This window comes from Heptranchias perlo, chromosome 11, assembly GCF_035084215.1.
Source record: "Heptranchias perlo isolate sHepPer1 chromosome 11, sHepPer1.hap1, whole genome shotgun sequence".
NCBI lineage: Eukaryota > Metazoa > Chordata > Chondrichthyes > Hexanchiformes > Hexanchidae > Heptranchias > Heptranchias perlo.
In genome coordinates this window covers 9,898,874-9,922,307 of record NC_090335.1, presented here as the reverse complement: position 1 = coordinate 9,922,307, position 23,434 = coordinate 9,898,874, and the positions used below count along the sequence as shown (strand labels likewise).

General features: G+C 50.6%; 1 protein-coding gene across 3 annotated transcripts in view; it reads left to right on the top strand.

Moving 5' to 3' along the window:
* Positions 1–23,434, top strand: part of enox1 (ecto-NOX disulfide-thiol exchanger 1) — a 393,944-nt gene that overhangs the window by 107,389 nt on the left and 263,121 nt on the right. For all 3 annotated transcript variants that reach the window (XM_067992518.1, XM_067992517.1, XM_067992519.1), the window contains exon 7: positions 2,040–2,146. In XM_067992518.1, coding sequence (XP_067848619.1) covers positions 2,040–2,146 — 107 coding nt within the window. The remainder of the gene's footprint in view (positions 1–2,039; positions 2,147–23,434) is intronic.

Below are 23,434 nucleotides of genomic sequence, written 5' to 3'. Positions count from 1 at the left end.
ATAGGTGTACTGCCCATACTGACTAGCTGGGCTGGGGGTATAGGTGTACTGCCCATACTGACTAGCTGGGCTGGGGGTATAGGTGTACTGCCCATACTGACTAGCTGGACTGGGGGTATAGGTGTACTGCCCATACTGACTAGCTGGGCTGGGGGTATAGGTGTACTGCCCATACTGACTAGCTGGGCTGGGGGTATAGGTGTACTGCCCATACTGACTAGTGGTCATGGTGAATTAGGTCACTTATTTCTCACTCCTGTGCTGCTCTGCCTTCCTCTTCTGGGAGGTGGTTTGTGTATGTTTGGGGAAGGGGCTTGCATCTTGTAGACCTCCAGGAAAAGGAGCTCGACACATTGCTTAATGTTTCCCCAGATCTCACCAGGGGCTGTATGTCACACCTACTATTTAGTGTGTATTCCATTAGTGTTTCACTCCACCGTAGGTTGTAGAGAGAGAGGGAGGGCGGGGGGTTGTAGGCTGATTGAGCGAGGGAAATGCACCTTCTTGTGGCTTACAGAAAGAATTGTGCTAGCCCGCGTCCTGGGGAGGGAGGCATGGGACTGCTCGCCATGGTCCAGAAAGATAAAACCTGGGGCTGAGCCTACAGGGATTGTGAGGCCAGACGAGGTCTTTCTGGCCTCCTAAACTGCCACAAGAACTGTTGAACGTAGGTGTGTTTAGAAGAGTGGTGTTCTGGCTACAGCCCCTCCATCAGCCATCAATTAAGGGGGGGGGGGGGGGTGGAATTTGTGAAGTTTTACGAGGGATACAGTACATTCAGTGAAAAACCTTGACTGTCTCCCTCCTATTTTTCTGCATGTGGCGGTTGTAACGGTTTGTCTCCATACCTTCCCCATCCCTCTTCTGTCTGAGAATAAATTTGTAAACTAGACTGAACCATTTGGGGACATAAACAGACGTAAAGGATCGTGTCTTGATTTTAAAGATAGTGGGGTAGAGTTTCCGCTAGATTGCACTGCCTTTATCAGCACAATCCGGCCGAGCCAGCACAAGAGATCGCGCAAGTTCTATTTACACTGGGCATAAATTAAGTCGAGCGTAATTCGAGTCTCCGCCATCTTTTGCGTGGTTCGAGAATCATTGCGCTGAAGCTGGCCCCGCCCACAAAACTGGCCACGCCCCCCCATCGAAATAACGAGGATGGCGAGTTTCTTCCGATTGCGGCCATTCGAGGAGGGTCTTCAAATTAAGCTCATTTTCTTAGACGCACAGACACCAGTAGGCATGATTTAAACCTTTCTACATATTAAAATATATTTAATTGACTAAGAAACTGACTAGCGTACACCAATGAAAGTGGTAAATGGTTCAGTGTAGTTTTCTTAAAATCATTTTCAGTGATTTCAAATCAGGTTACACACAGGTTGAGGATGAGACACTCTGATTAAAAATGCTTGTTTTTTGTGATAAACCCATTGTCAGCTGCGTTCATAAAACTGCACCAGGCAAATACATCAATGAATATTTTTTATTGCAAAGAAAAGAATAAACGATTAGATTCTATTAAGCTGCTAGATTGAGGTGGTTCATGGAAGAGTTTACGTTTGTGATTATGCAAATTAATTTTAGCGGACTCTCGAACTCTAACCCAACCGGTGCAATTTTCGGGCGCAAAATTTGCACCCAATTACCGATTGGGCTCAAAGCGGAAACTCTACCCCAAAATATCAGTCTCCGTTCACATATACCCATGGAAAAAAGTCTATAAGTACACAAAGGGGAAAATACTGTTGCACTGGGAATTTGGTGGAAACATTGAGGCATGAGGAGAGCCCATCTTCAGTTGACATACTGTAAGTACAACAGAGACATTAGTTGGCAGGATTAAAGGCACCATGTCATTGAGATTCTCTGGTGCTATTGCTAAAAGTGGCATTTTCTTGCTTGAAGGATGACATAGTGCCTTTAATAATGTTTATAAGGAGCACAGTGCTAGCCCCTGTGCGTCTCTGCTTTGTTTTCCATTTTTGATCAAAACATAAACTGGTTGTTTTGTTTGACTTCCTTGTTTACCAAAGTTGAGCAGATTGTGGCAGTTTTCAAGGCTGCTTCGAAGCAAAAGGCTTGGGACCATTTCTCAAAAGCTCAACGCAAGAACATTGATATATGGCGAAAACAAGCTGAGGTTGGTAAATTAATCTTCTTCCACTTCAATCAGTACCACTTGCTTCAAGAGTGTTTTTGGATAGATTTGAGTATTATTTCTTACTGTTAGTATTCAACTCATTATTTTTGCCAATCACTGTTTAAAGCGACCAGCATTTGCAGTCTATTTTGATGCTGAAATGTTGTGCATTGCTATTGGGACCCCTGTGACCAAATGTACCAGTGCTTTTATAGAATTCACCCATAGCAACAAGCATACAACGTTTAGATTTATGTGCCATTCTCAATAACTTACTTGTAAGTTATTTTGATCAGGAATTTTATTTCAATCAAGTGTTGAATTATAGGCTGTTTGTATTGTGCAGAGTAGCAACTGGGTTGAGATTGTCTAAGCATATTTGACATAGGACCCTTGCAATCTGCTGAGAGAGGAAGATTTTTTATCTAGTCTTTGCTCCATTTAACCTCGATCACAGTGTTGGAAGAAAAATATTTTAAAGTACAGCCACAGTTGCTTTAAAAAACAATTCAAATGTTTTATGAGCAAACGATAGTAATTAATTTATAAGCAAGTGTTCATTTAATTCTTCGACTACCGATAGCTCCAGAATGTGTTAGGGTCTTCACAAGCTACTCGAATTTCAGGAACAATTTTATTACGATTATATTAACCATATAAACCAAACTAAAACTTTAACATTTAAATTACCCATCCTCTCTCCCACCGAGTCTCTCTTCCAGTCCCCTCATTCTCTTCAATTTAAAAAAATTAACCTTTGCTTTGTTTCTAATGAAAAGTTTTGAAACTTTTTATATTTTTCTTTAAGTCTAAATATTTTATTTACCTGTTTTCTGCGGTTTCAAGATAGTCCTTGGGCTGCAAACCATCACCAAAGGCTGATTTTTCCAATCTGTTTGGCGAGAGGACTTAAACGATTTATTCTGGTCCTGTCCTAGTCCTAACAAGGCTAATTTTCAACATTTTATAAAGTCAAACCTAAAGCATCACTACTCAGTGATCTTACTGATAGCCCTGGCAGCACGATAGCTTGTTCGTGGTACTCTAAGAGCTGATAGGTTTATGCCCAAAATTGGGTTTCCGTACTGGGGATAATTTACAAAATTGCGCTATCGGCACAGACCCTCCCTGCCAGGGGTGATTGCTGGGAGTTTGGCTATGCCCTCCTCACACTGCTCAGTCCTATGGAAGCGCATACCCAAATTCCAGCTAGGTGCTCTCAATGGGCAGGGCTCTGTTGGGAGTGGGATTTTGTGAAATTATCCCTGCTATCAAGTTGGCTTATGTCAGTGTTGCTGTAATGACAAACTTTTTGTTTTCTTTCTGCACTATATTCAACCAATGATCGATGTTCTTTTTTCTACCTTTTTTTGTTTGGTTAATTCTGCTGCTTCTAAACTTTGCCTTGGTTTGTGGCTGATCTCTTTTGATGTTCTCGACTGTTACAGGCTGTGTTTTTTTTGGTACCATATTCCTTGGCTTACCTTGCTGAGATGTTGTCTCAGTATATATCTATTCCTCCAGGAGCTAGTTAGCCTATCCTTGACACCTACTGCACCTCAGTGTCAGCTTTTATACTCAACTGTGGTACTAGCCCAGCAACTTCCCAGTGCATGGTTGACCCTAACCTTTGATTTATTCTTCCTGGACCGAACACTTTGTGCTTGCTTGACATCTAGTTTGGTACCTGGTTACTACTCCAACAACTTGCATTTATATAATGCCTTTAACGGTATTAAAATATCCAAAGGCGCTTAACAGGAGCGATTATCAAACAAAATCTTGACATTGAGCCACATAAGGAGATGTTAGGACAGGTGACCAAAAGCTTGGTCAAAGAGGTAGGTTTTAAGGAGCGTCTTAAAGGAGGAACATATAGGAACATAGGAACAGGAGTAGGCCATTCAGCCCCTTGTGCCTGCTCCGCCATTTGATAAGATCATGGCTGATCTGTGATCTAACTCCATATACCTGTCTTTGGCCCATATCCCTTAATACCTTTGGTTGCCAAAAAGCTATCTATCTCAGATTTAAATTTAGCAATTGAGCTAGTATCAATTGCTGTTTGCGGAAGAGAGTTCCAAACTTCTACAACCCTTTGTGTGCAGAAATGTTTTCTAATCTCGCTCCTAAAAGGTCTGGCTCTAATTTTTAGACTGTGCCCCCTACTCCTAAAATCCCCAACCAGCGGAAATAGTTTCTCTCTATCCACCCTATCTGTTCCCCTTAATATCTTATAAACTTTGATCAGATCACCCTGAGAGAGGTAGAGAGGTAGAGAGGTCCAGGGAGGGAATTCCAGAGCTTGGAGCCTAGGCAGCTGAAGGAGCGGCCGCCAATGGTGGAATGAAGAAAATCGGGGATGCCCAAGAGGCCAGAATTGGAAGAGCACAGAGACCTCAGCGGGTTGTAGGGCTGGAGGAGGTTACAGAGATAGGGAGGGGTGAGGCCATGGAGGGATTTGAAAACAAGAATGAGAATTTAAAATTGAGGCATTCCTGGACCATGACTAATTAACCGAGAGGGGTTAATATTACTCTGGGACTCACCCAGCACCTGGTTTCCATGTGACACCCTTCATTACTTCAGGCGTGGATCATACCTAAACCTAAAACTCAACCAGCACCTCACTGTAACTCAATGCAGGGTAATTGTAAATCCTAAATTTGGGTTCTTAAGTTCTTTTGCAAAACACAGTTCCCCCACTGGACAGCACCCCTTTTCTTGCACCAGTGCATGCATATTTGTCAATCCTGCTCCCTCTATTCCTTGCCAATCACCAAAGGCAATGTTCAAAACAAAGCCTTCACTGACCTGCTCTGTTTACTCCCCAATGTATCTCTGAATAATTCTTTATTCCCAGTAAATAACCCCGTGGTCTGCTTACCAAATTGATAAATCTCTCAATAAGTAGTTCCAGCCAAATTATTGAATATCTCAATAAATAATCTAAAACTATACTCATTGATTGTTTGCTTCACACAACTGACTCCCAAGCTGTACATATAGAAGTAATATGTCCTTCACAAAATTGTTTTGAGTTGGGCTAGATAAAAATTAAGAAAGTAGCTCCAAAAATAATCGTGAGTTGGATATAATTTTCCCCGTGGATTATTTTGAGCTTAATAGTTACAATTCCCCCTAAATAAATAGTCACAGATGGGTTCCATAAATTAATACCATTTATTAATAATATAACCACCAAGCGAGTTTCAGTTGATTAATGTTTCCCTACCATCACAGAAGCCAGTCTTCAGCCAATTTGATTCACTCCACGTGATATCAAGAAACGGCTGAGTGCACTGGACACAGCAAAGACTATGGGCCCCGACAACATCCCAGCTGTAGTGCTGAAGACTTGAGCTCCAGAACTAGCCGCGCCTCTAGCCAAACTGTTCCAGTACAGCTACAACACTGACATCTACCCGACAATGTGGAAAATTGCCCAGGTATGTCTTGTCCACAAAAAGCAGGACAAATCCAATCCGGCAAAATACTGCCCATCAGTCTACTCTCAATCATCAGCAAAGTGATGGAAGGTGTTGTCGACAGTGTTATCAAGTGGCACTTACTCACCAATAACCTGCTCACCGATGCTCAGTTTGGGTTCTGCCAGGACCACTCGGCTCCAGACCTCATTACAGCCTTGGTCCAAACATGGACAAAAGAGCTGAATTCCAGAGATGAGGTGAGAGTAACTGCCCTTGACATCAAGGCAGCATTTGACCGAGTGTGGCACCAAGGAGCCCTAGTAAAATTGAAGTCAATGGGAATCAGGGGGGAAACTCTCCAGTGGCTGGAGTCATACCTAGCACAAAGGAAGATGGTAGTGGTTGTTGGAGGCCAATCATCTCAGCCCCAGGACATTGCTGCAGGAGTTCCTCAGGGCAGTGTCCCAGGCCCAACCATCTTCAGCTGCTTCATCAATGACCTTCCCTCCATCATACGGTCAGAAATGGGGATGTTCGCTGATGATTACACAGTGTTCAGTTCCATTCGCAACCACTCAGATAATGAAGCAGCCCGTGCCCGCATTCAGCAAGACCTGGACAACATCCAGGCTTGGGCTGATAAGTGGCAAGTAACATTCGTGCCAGACAAGTGCCAGGCAATGACCATCTCCAACAAGAGAGAGTCTAACCATCTCCCCTTGACATTCAACGGCATTAGCATTGCCGAATCCCCCACCATCAACATCCTGGGGGTCACCATTGACCAGAAACGTAACTGAACCAGCCATATAAATACCGTGGCTACAAGAGCAAGTCAGAGGCTGGGTATTCTGCAGCAAGTGACTCACCTCCTGACTCCCCAAAGCCTTTCCACCATCTACAAGGCACAAGTCAGAAGTGTGATGGAATACTCTCCACTTGCCTGGATGAGTGCAGTTCCAACAACACTCAAGAAGCTCGACACCATCCAGGACAAAGCAGCCCGCTTGATTGGCACCCCATCCACCACCCTAAACATTCACTCCCTTCACCATCGGCGCACTGTGGCTGCAATGTGTACCATCCACAGGATGCACTGCAGCAACTCGCCAAGGCTTCTTCGACAGCACCTCCCAAACCTGCGGCCTCTACCATCTAGAAGGACAAGGGCAGCAGGCACATGGGAACAACACCACCTGCATGTTCCCCTCCAAGTCACACACCATCCTGACTTGGAAATATATCGCCATTCCTTCATCGTCGCTGGGTCAAAATCCTGGAACTCCCTTCCTAACAGCACTGTGGGAGAACCTTCACCACACGGACTGCAGCGGTTCAAGAAGGCGGCTCACCACCACCTTCTCAAGGGCAATTAGGGATGGGCAATAAATGCTGGACTCGCCAGCGACGCCCACATCCCATGAACGAATAATTTAAAAAAAATTGCCCTTCAGATCATAAGAACATAAGAAATACGAGCAGGAGTAGGCCATATGTCCCCTCGAGCCTGCTCCGCCATTCAATAAAATCTTGGCTGATCTTTGGCCTCAACTCCACTTTCCCGCCCGGTCCCGTATCCCTTGATTCCCCTTGAGTCCAAAAATCTATCTATTTCAGTCTTGAACATATTCAACGACTGAGTCGATAGCCCTCTGGGGTAGAGAATTCCAAAGATTCACAACCCTCTGAGTGAAGAAATTCCTCCTCATCTCAGTCTTAAATGGCCAACTCCTTATCCTGAGACTATGCCCCCTAGTTCTCGACTTGCCAGCCAGCGGAAACAATCTCTCAACATCTACCCTGTCAAGCCCCCTCAGAATCTGGTATGTATTAATGAGATCATTGAAATGTGTTCAGTATGAATTCCAATCCAATAAACAAGTCTTTTGCCATCTAAAAGTCAAAGATTATCCTCGACTCTCCTTGCTCTTTTTACATTTATTCTCTTATCAGTGTGGTGTTCCTTCGAAATCCAAGGCTTTTCTTTTCCCAGGCTCCCTTTGACTATTTCCTCATTCCTCTCGCTGTCATTCCATTTCTGGTTGATCATTTTATCTGTTCCTTTTCTGTTCATTCTGTTTCAAAGCCCCGTCCCCCCTCCCCCACTATCCAGCTTGCCCATTGCCCATCCTCTGGCCTCTCACTGAACTCTCACTTTCAATCTCTCTTCAGCTTTAATGAACCGTGGGTGCTCTTCGTTTAAGTCACCAACCAATCCCAGCTCCAATCTACACATCTCTTGAACCTTTTCCTTCCATTTGTGATTCCACTGTTTTTCACCATGTTTTGTCTCAGCTCTGCCTTCCTCCTCTGATCTTCAGTTTTGATGTCTTTTCCCTTTATCTGCCCCTTCTCTTCATTAATTTCAACAAAACATTCTTCCCTTCTTTTGCATTCTTTCTCCAGCACAGTCATTACACCTTCCTGCTTGAGTTTGGTCTGTTGTACATTCACTGGCTTTCTCTCATGTTTTCATCTTTCCTACTCTTTTCCTTATTCTCACTCGAGTGCCTCACTCTCCTCCTACCTGCTGCTGTGAGCCATGAGACTAGCTCCTCTACTCACTGTAATAAATCTCACCCTGACACCTTACGGGTGGTGGCATGATTCTTTATTGAGGCGATCAAACCAAGCACAATTAAGACAATTACAATGCTCGAGCAATAGTTATAACAATAGAACGATATTCCCCCGTTCCCTTCTTGAATAGAGTCTAACCCGACCGTTATTCTCTTCTCCTCTGTAGCTTTACCTCTACTACTGTCCGCTTACAATCACCTGTACTTATACTGGTCTTGTAATCTGTACCAGCCTAACCCTTGCACCTAGAGTCTCAAAATGTAAAGTTATTTTTCCAACATAACAAGGTCAGTGAAGATAAGGTTGATTGGTTATTGTCAGCTGGATGAGTTTAGACTGGAAGGAGGCAAGGTCGACCAGCCATGAGTGGCTTATCTCAACAGGCTAATTTCTTTAAGAGACAGGACACTGTATAGAGCTACAGTGACGAAGATAAGGCAGGTCGACCATGAGCAGCTTATCTCAACAAAGCATCTTTACGAAATTATTTTAAAGACGTTACCTCGGGCTACAGCAGCTAAGCTAAGCACACGTTATTTCAGCATTTTAGTTTTAACTGTTTCATTGCCAGGCAGTGTAATTAAAATTATATGAACACCATATCTTCATGGGCTCTTGCTCGAATCTTCCTTGACCTGCCCATTCTTACATCACCAAGTAACCTTATAATTTCACCCCGCATCAAACACCATATAAAGAATGATGTCAGTAAGAATCAATACTTTTTCACCTTCAAGTGGTGTTAGTTTTGCTGAGTTGATAGCACTCTTGACTCTAAGTCAGAAAGCCATGGGTTCAAGCCCCACAAGGTCGTCGTGTGTTAGTTTGACTGACACCTCAATGTGGTACTGTTGTTCCTGGCCAATATTTCTCCCTCCGTCATCGCCACAAAAAACAAATTGACTTGTTATTCATCTCATTGCTGTTTGTAGGATCTTGTTGTGCACAAAATGGCTCCTGCATTTAGCTGCATAACAATGGTGACTGCACTTCCACATAGTTCATTGCCGATGAATTGCTGTGAGACATTCCTGAGAGACGTGATAGGGTGCTATATAATTGCAAGCCTTTCTTTCTTTATGCATCTTAGCCATGTGAATGGCAACTATATCCTCTTACTCGTGTTCTTTGTAATTTTGTCGTAACACTTCACTCATTAAAGTTTATTTTACGGTTGAAAATTTGGCAGAAGAACCAGAGGGAAGGCTGTTCAGTTAATGTACTTTGTGATGAACTTCCAAGCTAAAGAATTTTCCCAACAGGAGTCGATCTCTTTGGAACCTAAATGCATAGAACACAGTAGGCGATTCAACAAATACCCAGGCAGGTCAAGTCGCAATTCTGGTGATCTTCACCCAAGACCAGGAATGGAATGTTACTCCCCCTCTGTCTCACCGCTTTTCTTATTTCCACCCCACACTGCTTCTCCTTGAGTGAATCAGAGGATAAGCCATCAACTGCACAACAGATGGAGCTATTTGAGAGGAAACTAGGCAGCCATGAACATGGGAGGGTTTGGAAATGAGGAATGATTCGAGAGTAAGGTAACACAGGCATTAGATGACCAGCGGACTGGGCATGCCAAAAGATATAGACCAGGAATTTCCTCAGAGCTGTTCCCACCCCACTGCCATAGCTTACGGTGCATGAACAGGGTTCCCGCTGCACTTCCAGGAAAGTTACAGTGGCGGAGTGGGAGCGGCTACGAGGACATTCTCAGTCACACTGTCTAGCGTGGATTAGGCCTGAACTTACCAGGCGATGGATAATTTGAGAATTGACAGTAGCATCCACAATTTAAGAAGGTACTGATGGAAAGGCAACAAGGCAATAGTTGGAAGGATAACAGAGTGTACACGAGCAAATTTCTGAGGACGAGGAAAGATGAACTGGGTGTATGAGAGCTTGAAGCAATGGGAAAGGAGAGGTGCTAGCAGAATTTTTACAAGACGATGCAGAATGCAAAAATGATTGAACCAAATTACAGTGCCAAATATGGTTATCAGTAGAGGTCATTTGGTGGTTGACTCTGATCCCTTCCTCTGGTGTTTTCTGATATTTGCTAGTTTAATTTAGAAAGACTAACATCAGTCGACAAAGACAGTTAAGCAGTTGAAATAGATGAACAGAGCCAGAACCTTGTTCTTCAGATAGGTTTTAGCAAACCTGTGTCATTTGGGCAAATATCTTTTCTGGGGTGGAACTTTTCTAGAAGATATTCAACTTTCTTGAGACCAATCTCCATTTAGTTGAATGGGCTGCTATCCATTTATTTTTTTGGTTCCTGAGCTTGGATTTCTAATGACTTTTCAACAAATATGGTTTTCTACCACTCCACCTTATCCATAACGGTATGGTTGTCCTTCTCAAGAAGAGGCACAATAGGTAACTATCTTACATTATAACTTTATTTTTAATTGAGATTCATGCAGCTTGAAGCTGATCTCAGACTCAATAGTCCCAGCCTTGGCTCAGTGCTAACATTCTCACCTCTGAGGCAGAAGGTTGAGGGTTCAAAGTCCCACTCCAGAGACTTAAGTACAAAATCTAGGCTGATACTCCAGTGCAGTATTGAGGGAGTGATGCACTTTCACATGAGACATTAAACCAATGCCCTGTCAGGTAGAAGTAAAAGATCCCATGGTACTATCTCTAAGAAGAGCAGGGGAGTTCCCCCAGTGTCCTGACTAATATTTATCCCTCAACCAACATCACTAAAAAAACAGATTATCTGGTCATTATCTCATTGCTGTTTATGGGACCTTGACTGCTGTGTTTTCTACATCACGTTAGTAACTACATTTCAAAAGTACTTCATTTGCTGTAAAGCATTTTGGGATGTCCTGAGGTCATGAAAGATGTTAAATAAATGCAAGTTCTTTCTTTATATCCGTAGCAAACTGATGACCGTTTCCTATGGGATTTGATATTGAGATAGGCTTCTCTGTCCTTTCGATTAACCATTCTTTCCCGTTTAACATTTCTTTTGGCTTGAGCTGCAACACATCTTTCCTTAAACCAGAACTTTGAGCCAGCAATAAGGCTCATCCACTTGGATGCTATAATCTGTTTTATTTGAGCCCAGATAAAGTCTGGTTCTTTGAAGTAGTTGGGTGAAGATCCAGTCCAAGGTAACAATGTCAAGTTTCAGAGCAGGCCAGTTGACACAACCAAATAACAAACGTTGCACTTGAAAATAACACTGCAAGGCTGCTTTGATGCAGACCAGGCATTAATGGGATGTCACACATGCTTCAGTGAGTAAGTGAGTTGGTAAATGATACATCTGAATAGCTATTACCTCGAGTTAGGCAACTTCAAAGGATAGCAGAGCACCTCAGTTGTAGCCCCTTTGTTCTTTGCTTTTGTTTCCGTGAACTGCTCTCTAATCAATACTTTCAGAACAGACCGTCCTTTGTATCTTCAAAACCTGGAAAAGGACCAGCAACAAAGGGTTTGAATGAATCTCTAGGAAATGTATTGATTGACCACAACTCAATCTACCAATTACAACTTGGCCATTACTCAATAGATTTAAGGAAATAAAGTTCTGAAGAAATTCTAAGCGGCCTGCATTAACCCTACACCTTCAGTGTTCACTTTAGTGAAATACTCTTCCTAAATTAGCTTCCTAACCTGCCTTGTTTCATAGGGAATGTTCTCTTTAGTAGTTTTCAAATCCTTCTGCCCTCCTTTATCTCACTACAGATTCTTCAGATCTCTCATTTTCCCTTTCATTCTGTTTGAGTCTCCATTTACAGAGATCTGCTTCCCTCACAGCAACATTAGACCAAATCCTTGACTCTGCAGCTGGGTTTAAGCATGCCCTGAGGTTAAAAGATATTGGACCCTAAATAAAATTTATGCTTGGAGTTGCGGATATTGATAATTGCATGTTTAATCAAGCACCCAGTCAGAAGTGATTTAGCCTCAGGTCCACCTGCCACCTTGAATCCTGTACCTTTCACAGGTTCGATTGAACGCCCTCCATCCGAGAGTGAATTCATTCTGCAAAAATATCCGTCCGGTTAATACTAGAGGGAGTATCTCAGTATAAACTGAACATTTAAAAACAAGTACTCATTATTGTATAGTAAGAGATACTGGGGAAGATTGTGGTGAGATGGTATATAATTATAAGGAATGTTTACAGTTTTACTACATGTAACAGGCAGAGGAAATCTTCCTCCATTGTGTTTACTATAAATTTATGAATGAGTAAAGCTATTTATTGGTTCTGCTGCTTTCCCATTTTGCACCGTGGTATTTATCTGTGACCTTTCACCCTTTTTCTCATTAACCTGTAGTTGGCAGCTGTACTACCGCCTCCCTTTGATATCTGCTTTATAAATAATAATACATTCACGGTATGGAGAATCTGCTTCGTCTAGAGATTCAAGGAGCATCTGATTGGGTTCTCTGCTCCGAAGCATCTTCTTCAGCTCAGCACGTTCCCTGGATGGGAGATGTGCCTCCAGCAATAGCTGGTCTTGGCTCCACTTTTTGCCTTTTTGGGGAGTGGGGTGAGGAGAGGCTCTTCCTAAAATTGTTTACAGGTTTTGCTGTTAAACCGTACAGTTTGTGATTGATCTTTCAAAAACTTTCCTGCCCTAGGTCTCTCACCTTATTCTGAGTACAGTCCGTACCATTTTATCATTATTGCACCTTCTCACAAACCTATCGTTGGCTATGACTTGCCAGGCTCAAAATCCTGAACATGTTGTGACATTACAAGAGGCAAATTGGTCTCTGCCAGTAGGACAAAACAGGCCCTAGTGAACGAGCTGCCCCGCCTGAATTGTTCTTTTATACTGACGTCAATGGAAAAGAAAATCAGGCAGAGTGTAAAAAGGGCAGCTCGATTACCGTCATACACCCGCCCGTCATACACCCGCCCGTCATACACCCGCCCGTCATACACCCGCCCGTCATACACCCGCCCATTATACACCCGCCCATTATACACCTGCCTGTTATACACCCGCCCGTCAAAAACCCGCCTGTCATACACCCGCCCATCATAAACCCGCCCGTCAAACACCCGCCCGTCATACACCCGTCCATTATACACCTGCCTGTTATACACCCGCCCGTCAAACACCCGCCCGTCAAACACCCGCCCGTCAAACACCCGCCCGTCATACAACCGCCCATCAAACACCCGCCCGTCATACACCCGCCCGTCAAACACCCGCCCGTCATACACCCGACCATTATACACCCGCCCGTCAAACACACACCCGTTATACACCCGCCCGTTATACACCCGCCCGTCATACACCCGCCCGTCATACACCCGTCCATTATACACCCGCCCGTCAAACACACACCCGTTATACACCCGCCCGTCATACACCCGCCCGTCATACACCCGCCCGTCATGCACCCGCCCGTCATACACCCGCCCGTCATACACCCGCCCGTCAAACACCCGCCCGTCATACACCCGTCCATTATACACCCGCCCGTCAAACACACACCCGTTATACACCCGCCCGTTATACACCCGCCCGTCATACACCCGCCCGTCATGCACCCGCCCGTTATACACCCGCCCGTCATACACCCGCCCGTCATACACCCGCCCGTCATACACCCGTCTATTATACACCCGCCCGTCAAACACCCGCCCGTCATACACCCGTCTATTATACACCCGCCCGTCAAACACCCGCCCGTCATACACCCGCCCGTCATACACCCGCCCGTCAAACACCCGCCCATCAAACACCCGCCCGTCATGCACCCGCCCGTCATGCACCCGCCCGTCATACACCCGCCCGTCATACACCCGCCCGTCAAACACCCACCCGTCATACACCCGTCCATTATACACCCGCCTGTCAAACACACACCCGTTATACACCCGACCGTTATACACCCGCCCGTCAAACACCCGCCCGTCATACACCCATCTATTATACACCCGCCCGTCAAACACCCGCCCGTCATACACCCGTCCATTATACACCCGCCCGTCAAACACCCACCCGTTATACACCCGCCCGTTATACACCAGCCCATCATACACCCGTCCATTATACACCCGCCCGTCATACAACATCCCGACAAACACACACCCGTTATACACCCGCCCGTTATACACCCGCCCGTCATACACCCGCCCGTCATGCACCCGCCCGTTATACACCCGCCCGTCATACACCCGCCCGTCATACACCCGCCCGTCATACACCCGTCTATTATACACCCGCCCGTCAAACACCCGCCCGTCATACACCCGTCTATTATACACCCGCCCGTCAAACACCCGCCCGTCATACACCCGCCCGTCATACACCCGCCCGTCATACACCCGCCCGTCAAACACCCGCCCATCAAACACCCGCCCGTCATACACCCGCCCGTCAAACACCCGCCCGTCATACACCCGACCATTATACACCCGCCCGTCAAACACACACCCGTTATACACCCGCCCGTTATACACCCGCCCGTCATACAACCGCCCGTCATACACCCGTCCATTATACACCCGCCCGTCAAACACACACCCGTTATACACCCGCCCGTCATACACCCGCCCGTCATACACCCGCCCGTCATGCACCCGCCCGTCATACACCCGCCCGTCATACACCCGCCCGTCAAACACCCGCCCGTCATACACCCGTCCATTATACACCCGCCCGTCAAACACACACCCGTTATACACCCGCCCGTTATACACCCGCCCGTCATACACCCGCCCGTCATGCACCCGCCCGTTATACACCCGCCCGTTATACACCCGCCCGTCATACACCCGCCCGTCATACACCCGCCTGTCATACACCCGTCTATTATACACCTGCCCGTCAAACACCCGCCCGTCATACACCCGCCCGTCATACACCCGCCCGTCAAACACCCGCCCATCAAACACCCGCCCGTCAAACACCCGCCCGTCAAACACCCGCCCGTCATGCACCCGCCCGTCATACACCCGCCCGTCATACACCCGCCCGTCAAACACCCACCCGTCATACACCCGTCCATTATACACCCGCCTGTCAAACACACACCCGTTATACACCCGCCCGTTATACACCCGCCCGTCAAACACCCGCCCGTCATATACCCGTCTATTATACACCCGACCGTCAAACACCCGCCCGTCATACACCCATCCATTATACACCCGCCCGTCAAACACCCACCCGTTATACACCCGCCCGTTATACACCAGCCCATCATACACCCGTCCATTATACACCCGCCCGTCATACAACATCCCGACAAACACCTGGCCGTCAAACACCCGCCCGTCATACACCCGCCCGTCATACACCCGCCCGTCATACACCCACCCGTTATACATCTGTCCATTGTACACCTGCCTGTTATACACCCGCCCGTTATACACCCGCCCGTCAAACACCCGCCCGTCATACACCCACCTGTCATACACCCGCCCGTCATACACCCGCCCGTCAAACACCCGCCCGTCATACACCCGTCCATTATACACCCGCCCGTCAAACACCCGCCCATCATACACCCGCCCGTTATACACCCGTCCATTATACACCCACCCATCAAACACCCGCCCGTCATACACCCGTCCATTATACACCTGCCTGTTATACACCCGCCCGTCAAACACCCGCCCGTCATACACCCACCCGTCAAACACCCGCCCGTCAAACACCCGCCCGTCAAACACCCGCCCGTCATACACCCGCCCGTTATACACCCGTCCATTATACACCCACCCATCAAACACCCGCCCGTCATACACCCGTCCATTATACACCCGCCCATCAAACACCCGCCCGTCATACACCCGCCCGTCATACACCCGCCCGTCATACACCCGCCCGTCATACACCCGCCCGTCATACACCCGCCCGTCATACACCCGCCCGTCATACACCCGTCCATCAAACACACACCCGTCATACACCCGTCCATTATACACCTGCCTGTTATACACCCGCCCGTCAAACACCCGCCCGTCATACACCCGTCCATTATACACCCGCTCGTCAAACACCCACCCGTCAAACACCCGTCCATTATACACCCGCCCGTCATACACCCGTCTATTATACACCCACCCGTCATACACCCACCCATTATACATCCGTCTATTGTACACCCGGCTGTCATACACCCGTCCGTCATACACCCGACCGTCAAACACCCGCCCGTCATACACCCGCCCGTCATACACCCGCCCGTCATACATCCGCCCGTCAAACACCCGCCCGTCATACACCCACCCGTCATACACCCACCCATTATACATCCGTCTATTGTACACCCGGCTGTCATACACCCGTCCGTCATACACCCGACCGTCAAACACCCGCCCGTCATACACCCGCCCGTCATACACCCGCCCGTCATACACCCGTCCATTATACACCCGCCCATCAAACACCCGCCCGTCAAACACCCGCCCGTCAAACACCCGCCCGTCATACACCCGCCCGTCAAACACCCGCCCGTCATACACCCGACCATTATACACCCGCCCGTCAAACACACACCCGTTATACACCCGCCCGTTATACACCCGCCCGTCATACACCCGCCCGTCATACACCCGTCCATTATACACCCGCCCGTCAAACACACACCCGTTATACACCCGCCCGTTATACACCCGCCCGTCATACACCCGCCCGTCATGCACCCGCCCGTCATACACCCGCCCGTCATACACCCGCCCGTCAAACACCCGCCCGTCATACACCCGTCCATTATACACCCGCCCGTCAAACACACACCCGTTATACACCCGCCCGTTATACACCCGCCCGTCATACACCCGCCCGTCATGCACCCGCCCGTTATACACCCGCCCGTTATACACCCGCCCGTCATACACCCGCCCGTCATACACCCGCCTGTCATACACCCGTCTATTATACACCCGCCCGTCAAACACCCGCCCGTCATACACCCGTCTATTATACACCCGCCCGTCAAACACCCGCCCGTCATACACCCGCCCGTCATACACCCGCCCGTCAAACACCCGCCCATCAAACACCCGCCCGTCAAACACCCGCCCGTCATGCACCCGCCCGTCATACACCCGCCCGTCATACACCCGCCCGTCAAACACCCACCCGTCATACACCCGTCCATTATACACCCGCCCGTCAAACACACACCCGTTATACACCCGCCCGTTATACACCCGCCCGTCATAAACCCGCCCGTCATACACCCGCCTGTCATACACCCGTCTATTATACACCCGCCCGTCAAACACCCGCCCGTCATACACCCGTCTATTATACACCCGCCCGTCAAACACCCGCCCGTCATACACCCGTCCATTATACACCCGCCCGTCAAACACCCACCCGTTATACACCCGCCCGTTATACACCAGCCCATCATACACCCGTCCATTATACACCCGCCCGTCATACAACATCCCGACAAACACCTGGCCGTCAAACACCCGCCCATCATACACCCGCCCGTCATACATCCGCCCGTCATACACCCGCCCGTCATACACCCACCCGTTATACATCTGTCCATTGTACACCTGCCTGTTATACACCCGCCCGTTATACACCCGCCCGTCAAACACCCGCCCGTCATACACCCACCCGTCATACACCCGCCCGTCATACACCCGCCCGTCAAACACCCGCCCGTCATACACCCGTCCATTATACACCCGCCCGTCAAACACCCGCCCATCATACACCCGCCCGTTATACACCCGTCCATTATACACCCACCCATCAAACACCCGCCCGTCATACACCCGTCCATTATACACCTGCCTGTTATACACCCGCCCGTCAAACACCCGCCCGTCATACACCCACCCGTCAAACACCCGCCCGTCAAACACCCGCCCGTCAAACACCCGCCCGTCATACACCCGCCCGTTATACACCCGTCCATTATACACCCACCCATCAAACACCCGCCCGTTATACACCCGTCCATTATACACCCACCCATCAAACACCCGCCGGTCATACACCCGTCCATTATACACCCACCCATCAAACACCCGCCCGTCATACACCCGCCCGTCATACACCCGCCCGTCATACACCCGCCCGTCATACACCCGTCCATCAAACACCCACCCGTCATACACCCGTCCATTATACACCTGCCTGTTATACAGCCGCCCGTCAAACACCCGCCCGTCATACACCCGTCCATTATACACCCGCTCGTCAAACACCCACCCGTCAAACACCCGTCCATTATACACCCGCCCGTCATACACCCGTCTATTATACACCCGCCCGTCAAACACCCGCCCGTCATACACCCGCCCGTCAAACACCCGCCCGTCATACACCCGCCCGTTATACACCCGCCCGTCATACACCCGCCCGTCAAACACCCGTCCTTATAAACCAGCCCATCATACACCCGTCCATTATACACCCGCCCGTCATACAACATCCCGACAAACACCTAGCCGTCAAACACCCGCCCGTTATACACCCGTCCATTATACACCTGCCCGTCATACACCCGCCCGTCATACACCCGCCCGTTATACACCCGCCCGTCAAACACCCGTCCATTATACACCTGCCTGTTATACACCCGCCCGTTATACACCCGCCCGTTATACACCCGCCCGTCATACAACATCCCGACAAACACCTGGCCGTCAAACACCCGCCCGTTATACACCCGTCCATTATACACCCGCCCGTCAAACACCCGCCCGTCATACACCCGCCCGTCATACAACCGCCCGTCAAACACCCGCCCGTCAAACACCCGCCCGTCAAACACACGCCCGTCATACACCCGCCCGTCATACACCCGCCCGTCATACACCCACCCGCGATACACCCGCCCGTCATACACCCGCCCGTCATACACCCACCCGTTATACATCTGTCCATTGTACACCTGCCTGTTATACATCCGCCCGTCATACACCCGCCCGTCATACACCCACCCGTTATACATCTGTCCATTGTACACCTGCCTGTTACACACCCGCCCGTCATACACCCGCCCGTCATACACCCGCCCGTCATACACCCACCCGCGATACACCCGCCCGTCATACACCCGCCCGTCATACACCCACCCGTTATACATCTGTCCATTGTACACCTGCCTGTTATACACCCGCCCGTCATACACCTGCCCGTCAAACACCCGCCCGTTATACACCCGCCCGTCAAACACCCGCCCGTCAAACACCCGCCCGTCAAACACCCGCCCGTCATACACCCGCCCTTCAAACACCCGCCCGTCATACACCCGCCCGTCAAACACCCGCCCGTCATACACCCGCCCGTCAAACACCCGCCCGTCATACACCCGCCCGTCATACACCCGCCCGTCATACACCCGCCCGTCAAACACCCGCCCGTTATACACCCGCCCGTCAAACACCCGCCCGTCAAACACCCGCCCGTCATACACCCGCCCGTCAAACACCCGCCCGTCAAACACCCGCCCGTCATACACCCACCCATTATACACCCGCCCGTCATACACCCGCCCGTCATACACCCGCCCGTCATACACCCGCCCGTTATACACCCGCCCGTCATACACCCGTCCATTATACACCCGCCTGTCATACACCCATCCATTATACACCCGCCCGTCATACACCCGCCCGTCATACACCTGTCCATTATACATCCGCCCGTCGTACACCCGTCCATTATACACCCGCCCGTCATACACCCACCCGTCATACACCCGTCCATTATACACCCACCCGTCATACACCCGTCCATTATACACCCGCCCGTCATACACCCGCCCGTCATACACCCATCCATTATACACCCGCCCGTCGTACACCCACCCGTCATACACCCGTCCATTATACACCCGCCCGTCATACACCCGCCCGTCATACACCCGCCCGTTATACACCCGCCCGTCATACACCCACCCGTCATACACCCGTCCATTATACACCCGCCCGTCGTACACCCGTCCATTATACACCTGCCCGTCATACACCAGCCCATCATACAACATCCCGACAAACACCTGGCCATCAAACACCCGCCCGTCATACACCCACCCGTCATACACCCACCCGTTATACACCCGCCCGTCATACACCCGCCCGTCATACACCCGCCCGTCATACACCCGCTCGTCAAACACCCGCCCGTCATACACCCGTCCATTATACACCCGCCCGTCAAACACCCACCCGTTAAACACCCGCCCATCATACACCCGCCCGTCATACACCCACCCGTCATACACCCGCCCGTCATACACCCGCCCGTCATACACCCGCCCGCCATACACCCGCCCGTCATACACCCGTCCATTATACACCTGCCTGTTATACACAGGCCCGTCAAACACCTGCCCGTCATACACCCGTCCATTATACACCCGCCCGTCATACACCCGCCCGTCATACACCCGCCCGTCATACACCCGCCCGTCATACACCCGTCCATTATACACCTGCCTGTTATACACAGGCCCGTCATACACCCGCCCGTCATACACCCGCCCATGATACACCCGCCCGACATACACCCGCCCGTCATACACCCGCCCGTCATACACCCGCCCATGATACACCCGCCCGACATACACCCGCCCGTCATACACCCGCCTGTCATACACCCGCCCGTCATACACCCATCCATTATACACCCGCCCGTCATACACCCGCCCGTCATACACCCGCCCGTCATACACCCGCCCATGATACACCCGCCCGACATACACCCGCCCGTCATACACCCGCCCGTCATACACCCGCCCGTCATACACCCATCCATTATACACCCGCCCGTCATACACCCACCCGTCAAACACCCACCCGTCATACACCCGTCCATTATACACCCGCCCGTCATACACCCGCCCGTCATACACCAGCCCATCATACACCCGCCCGTCATACACCCGCCCGTCAAACACCCGCCCGTCATACACCCGCCCGTCATACACCCGCCCGTCATACACCCGCCCGTCATACACCCGCCTGTTATACATCCGTCTATTGTACACCCGGCTGTCATACACCCGCCCGTCATACACCCGCCCGTCATACACCCGCCCGTTATACACCCGCGCGTTATGCACCCGCCCGTCATACACCCGCCCGTCAAACACCCACCCGTCATACACCCGCCCGTCATACACCCACCCGTCATACACCCGCCCGTCATACACCCGCCCGTCATACACCCGCCCGTCATACACCCGCCCGTCATACACCCGTCTATTATACACCTGCCTGTTATACACAGGCCCGTCAAACACCTGCCCGTCATACACCCGTCCATTATACACCCGCCCGTCATACACCCGCCCGTCATACACCAGCCCATCATACAACATCCCGACAAACACCTGGCCGTCAAACACCCGCCCGTCATACACCCGCCCGTCAAACACCCGCCCGTCATACACCCGCCCGTCATACACCCGCCCGTCATACACCCGCCCGTCATACACCCGTCCATTATACACCTGCCTGTTATACACCCGCCCATCAAACACCCGCCCGTCATACACCCGCCCGTCAAACACCCGCCCGTCATACACCCGCCCGTCATACACCCGCCCGTCATACACCCGTCCATTATACACCTGCCTGTTATACACCCGCCCGTCAAACACCCGCCCGTCAAACACCCGCCCGTCAAACACCCGCCCGTCATACACCCGCCCGTCATACACCCACCCGTTATACATCTGTCCATTGTACACCCGCCCGTCATACACCCGCCCGTCATACACCTGCCCGTCAAACACCCGCCCGTCATACACCCGCCCGTCATACACCCGTCCATTATACACCCACCCGTTATACATCTGTCCATTGTACACCTGCCTGTTATACACCCGCCTGTCATACACCCGCCCGTCAAACACCCGCCCGTCATACACCCGCCCGTCAAACACCCGCCCGTCATACACCCGCCCGTCATACACCCGCCCGTCATACACCCGCCCGTCATACACCTGCCTGTTATACACCCGCGCGTTATGCACCCGCCCGTCATACACCCGCCCGTCAAACACCCACCCGTTATACACCCGCCCGTCATACACCCGCCCGTCATACACCCGCCCGTCATACACCCGCCCGTCATACACCCGCCCGTCATACACCCGCCCGTCATACACCCGTCAATTATACACCTGCCTGTTATACACAGGCCCGTCAAACACCTGCCCGTCATACACCCGTCCATTATACAACCGCCCGTCATACACCCGCCCGTCATACACCAGCCCATCATACAACATCCCGACAAACACCTGGCCGTCAAACACCCGCCCGTCATACACCCGCCCGTCAAACACCCGCCCGTCATACACCCGCCCGTCATACACCCGCCCGTCATACACCCGTCCATTATACACCTGCCTGTTATACACCCGCCCATCAAACACCCGCCCGTCATACACCCGCCCGTCAAACACCCGCCCGTCATACACCCGCCCGTCATACACCCGCCCGTCATACACCCGTCCATTATACACCTGCCTGTTATACACCCGCCCGTCAAACACCCGCCCGTCAAACACCCGCCCGTCAAACACCCGCCCGTCATACACCCGCCCGTCATACACCCACCCGTTATACATCTGTCCATTGTACACCCGCCCGTCATACACCCGCCCGTCATACACCTGCCCGTCAAACACCCGCCCGTCATACACCCGCCCGTCATACACCCGTCCATTATACACCCACCCGTTATACATCTGTCCATTGTACACCTGCCTGTTATACACCCGCCTGTCATACACCCGCCCGTCAAACACCCGCCCGTCATACACCCGCCCGTCATACACCCGCCCGTCATACACCCGCCCGTCATACACCCGTCCATTATACACCTGCCTGTTATACACCCGCCCGTCAAACACCCGCCCGTCAAACACCCGCCCGTCAAACACCCGCCCGTCAAACACCCGCCCGTCAAACACCCGCCCGTCATACACCCGCCCGTCATACACCCGCCCGTCATACACCCGCCCGTCATACACCTGCCCGTCATACACCCGCTCGTCAAACACCCGCCCGTCATACACCCGTCCATTATACACCCGCCCGTCATGCACCTGCCCGTCATACACCCGCCCATCATACACCCGCCCGTAATACACCCGCCCGTCATACACCCGTCTATTATACACCTGCCTGTTATACACAGGCCCGTCAAACACCGCCCGTCATACACCCGCCCATCATACACCCGCCCGTCATACACCCGCCCGTCATACACCCGCCCGTCATACACCCGTCCATTATACACCTGCCTGTTATACACCCGCCCGTCAAACACCCGCCCGTCAAACACCCGCCCGT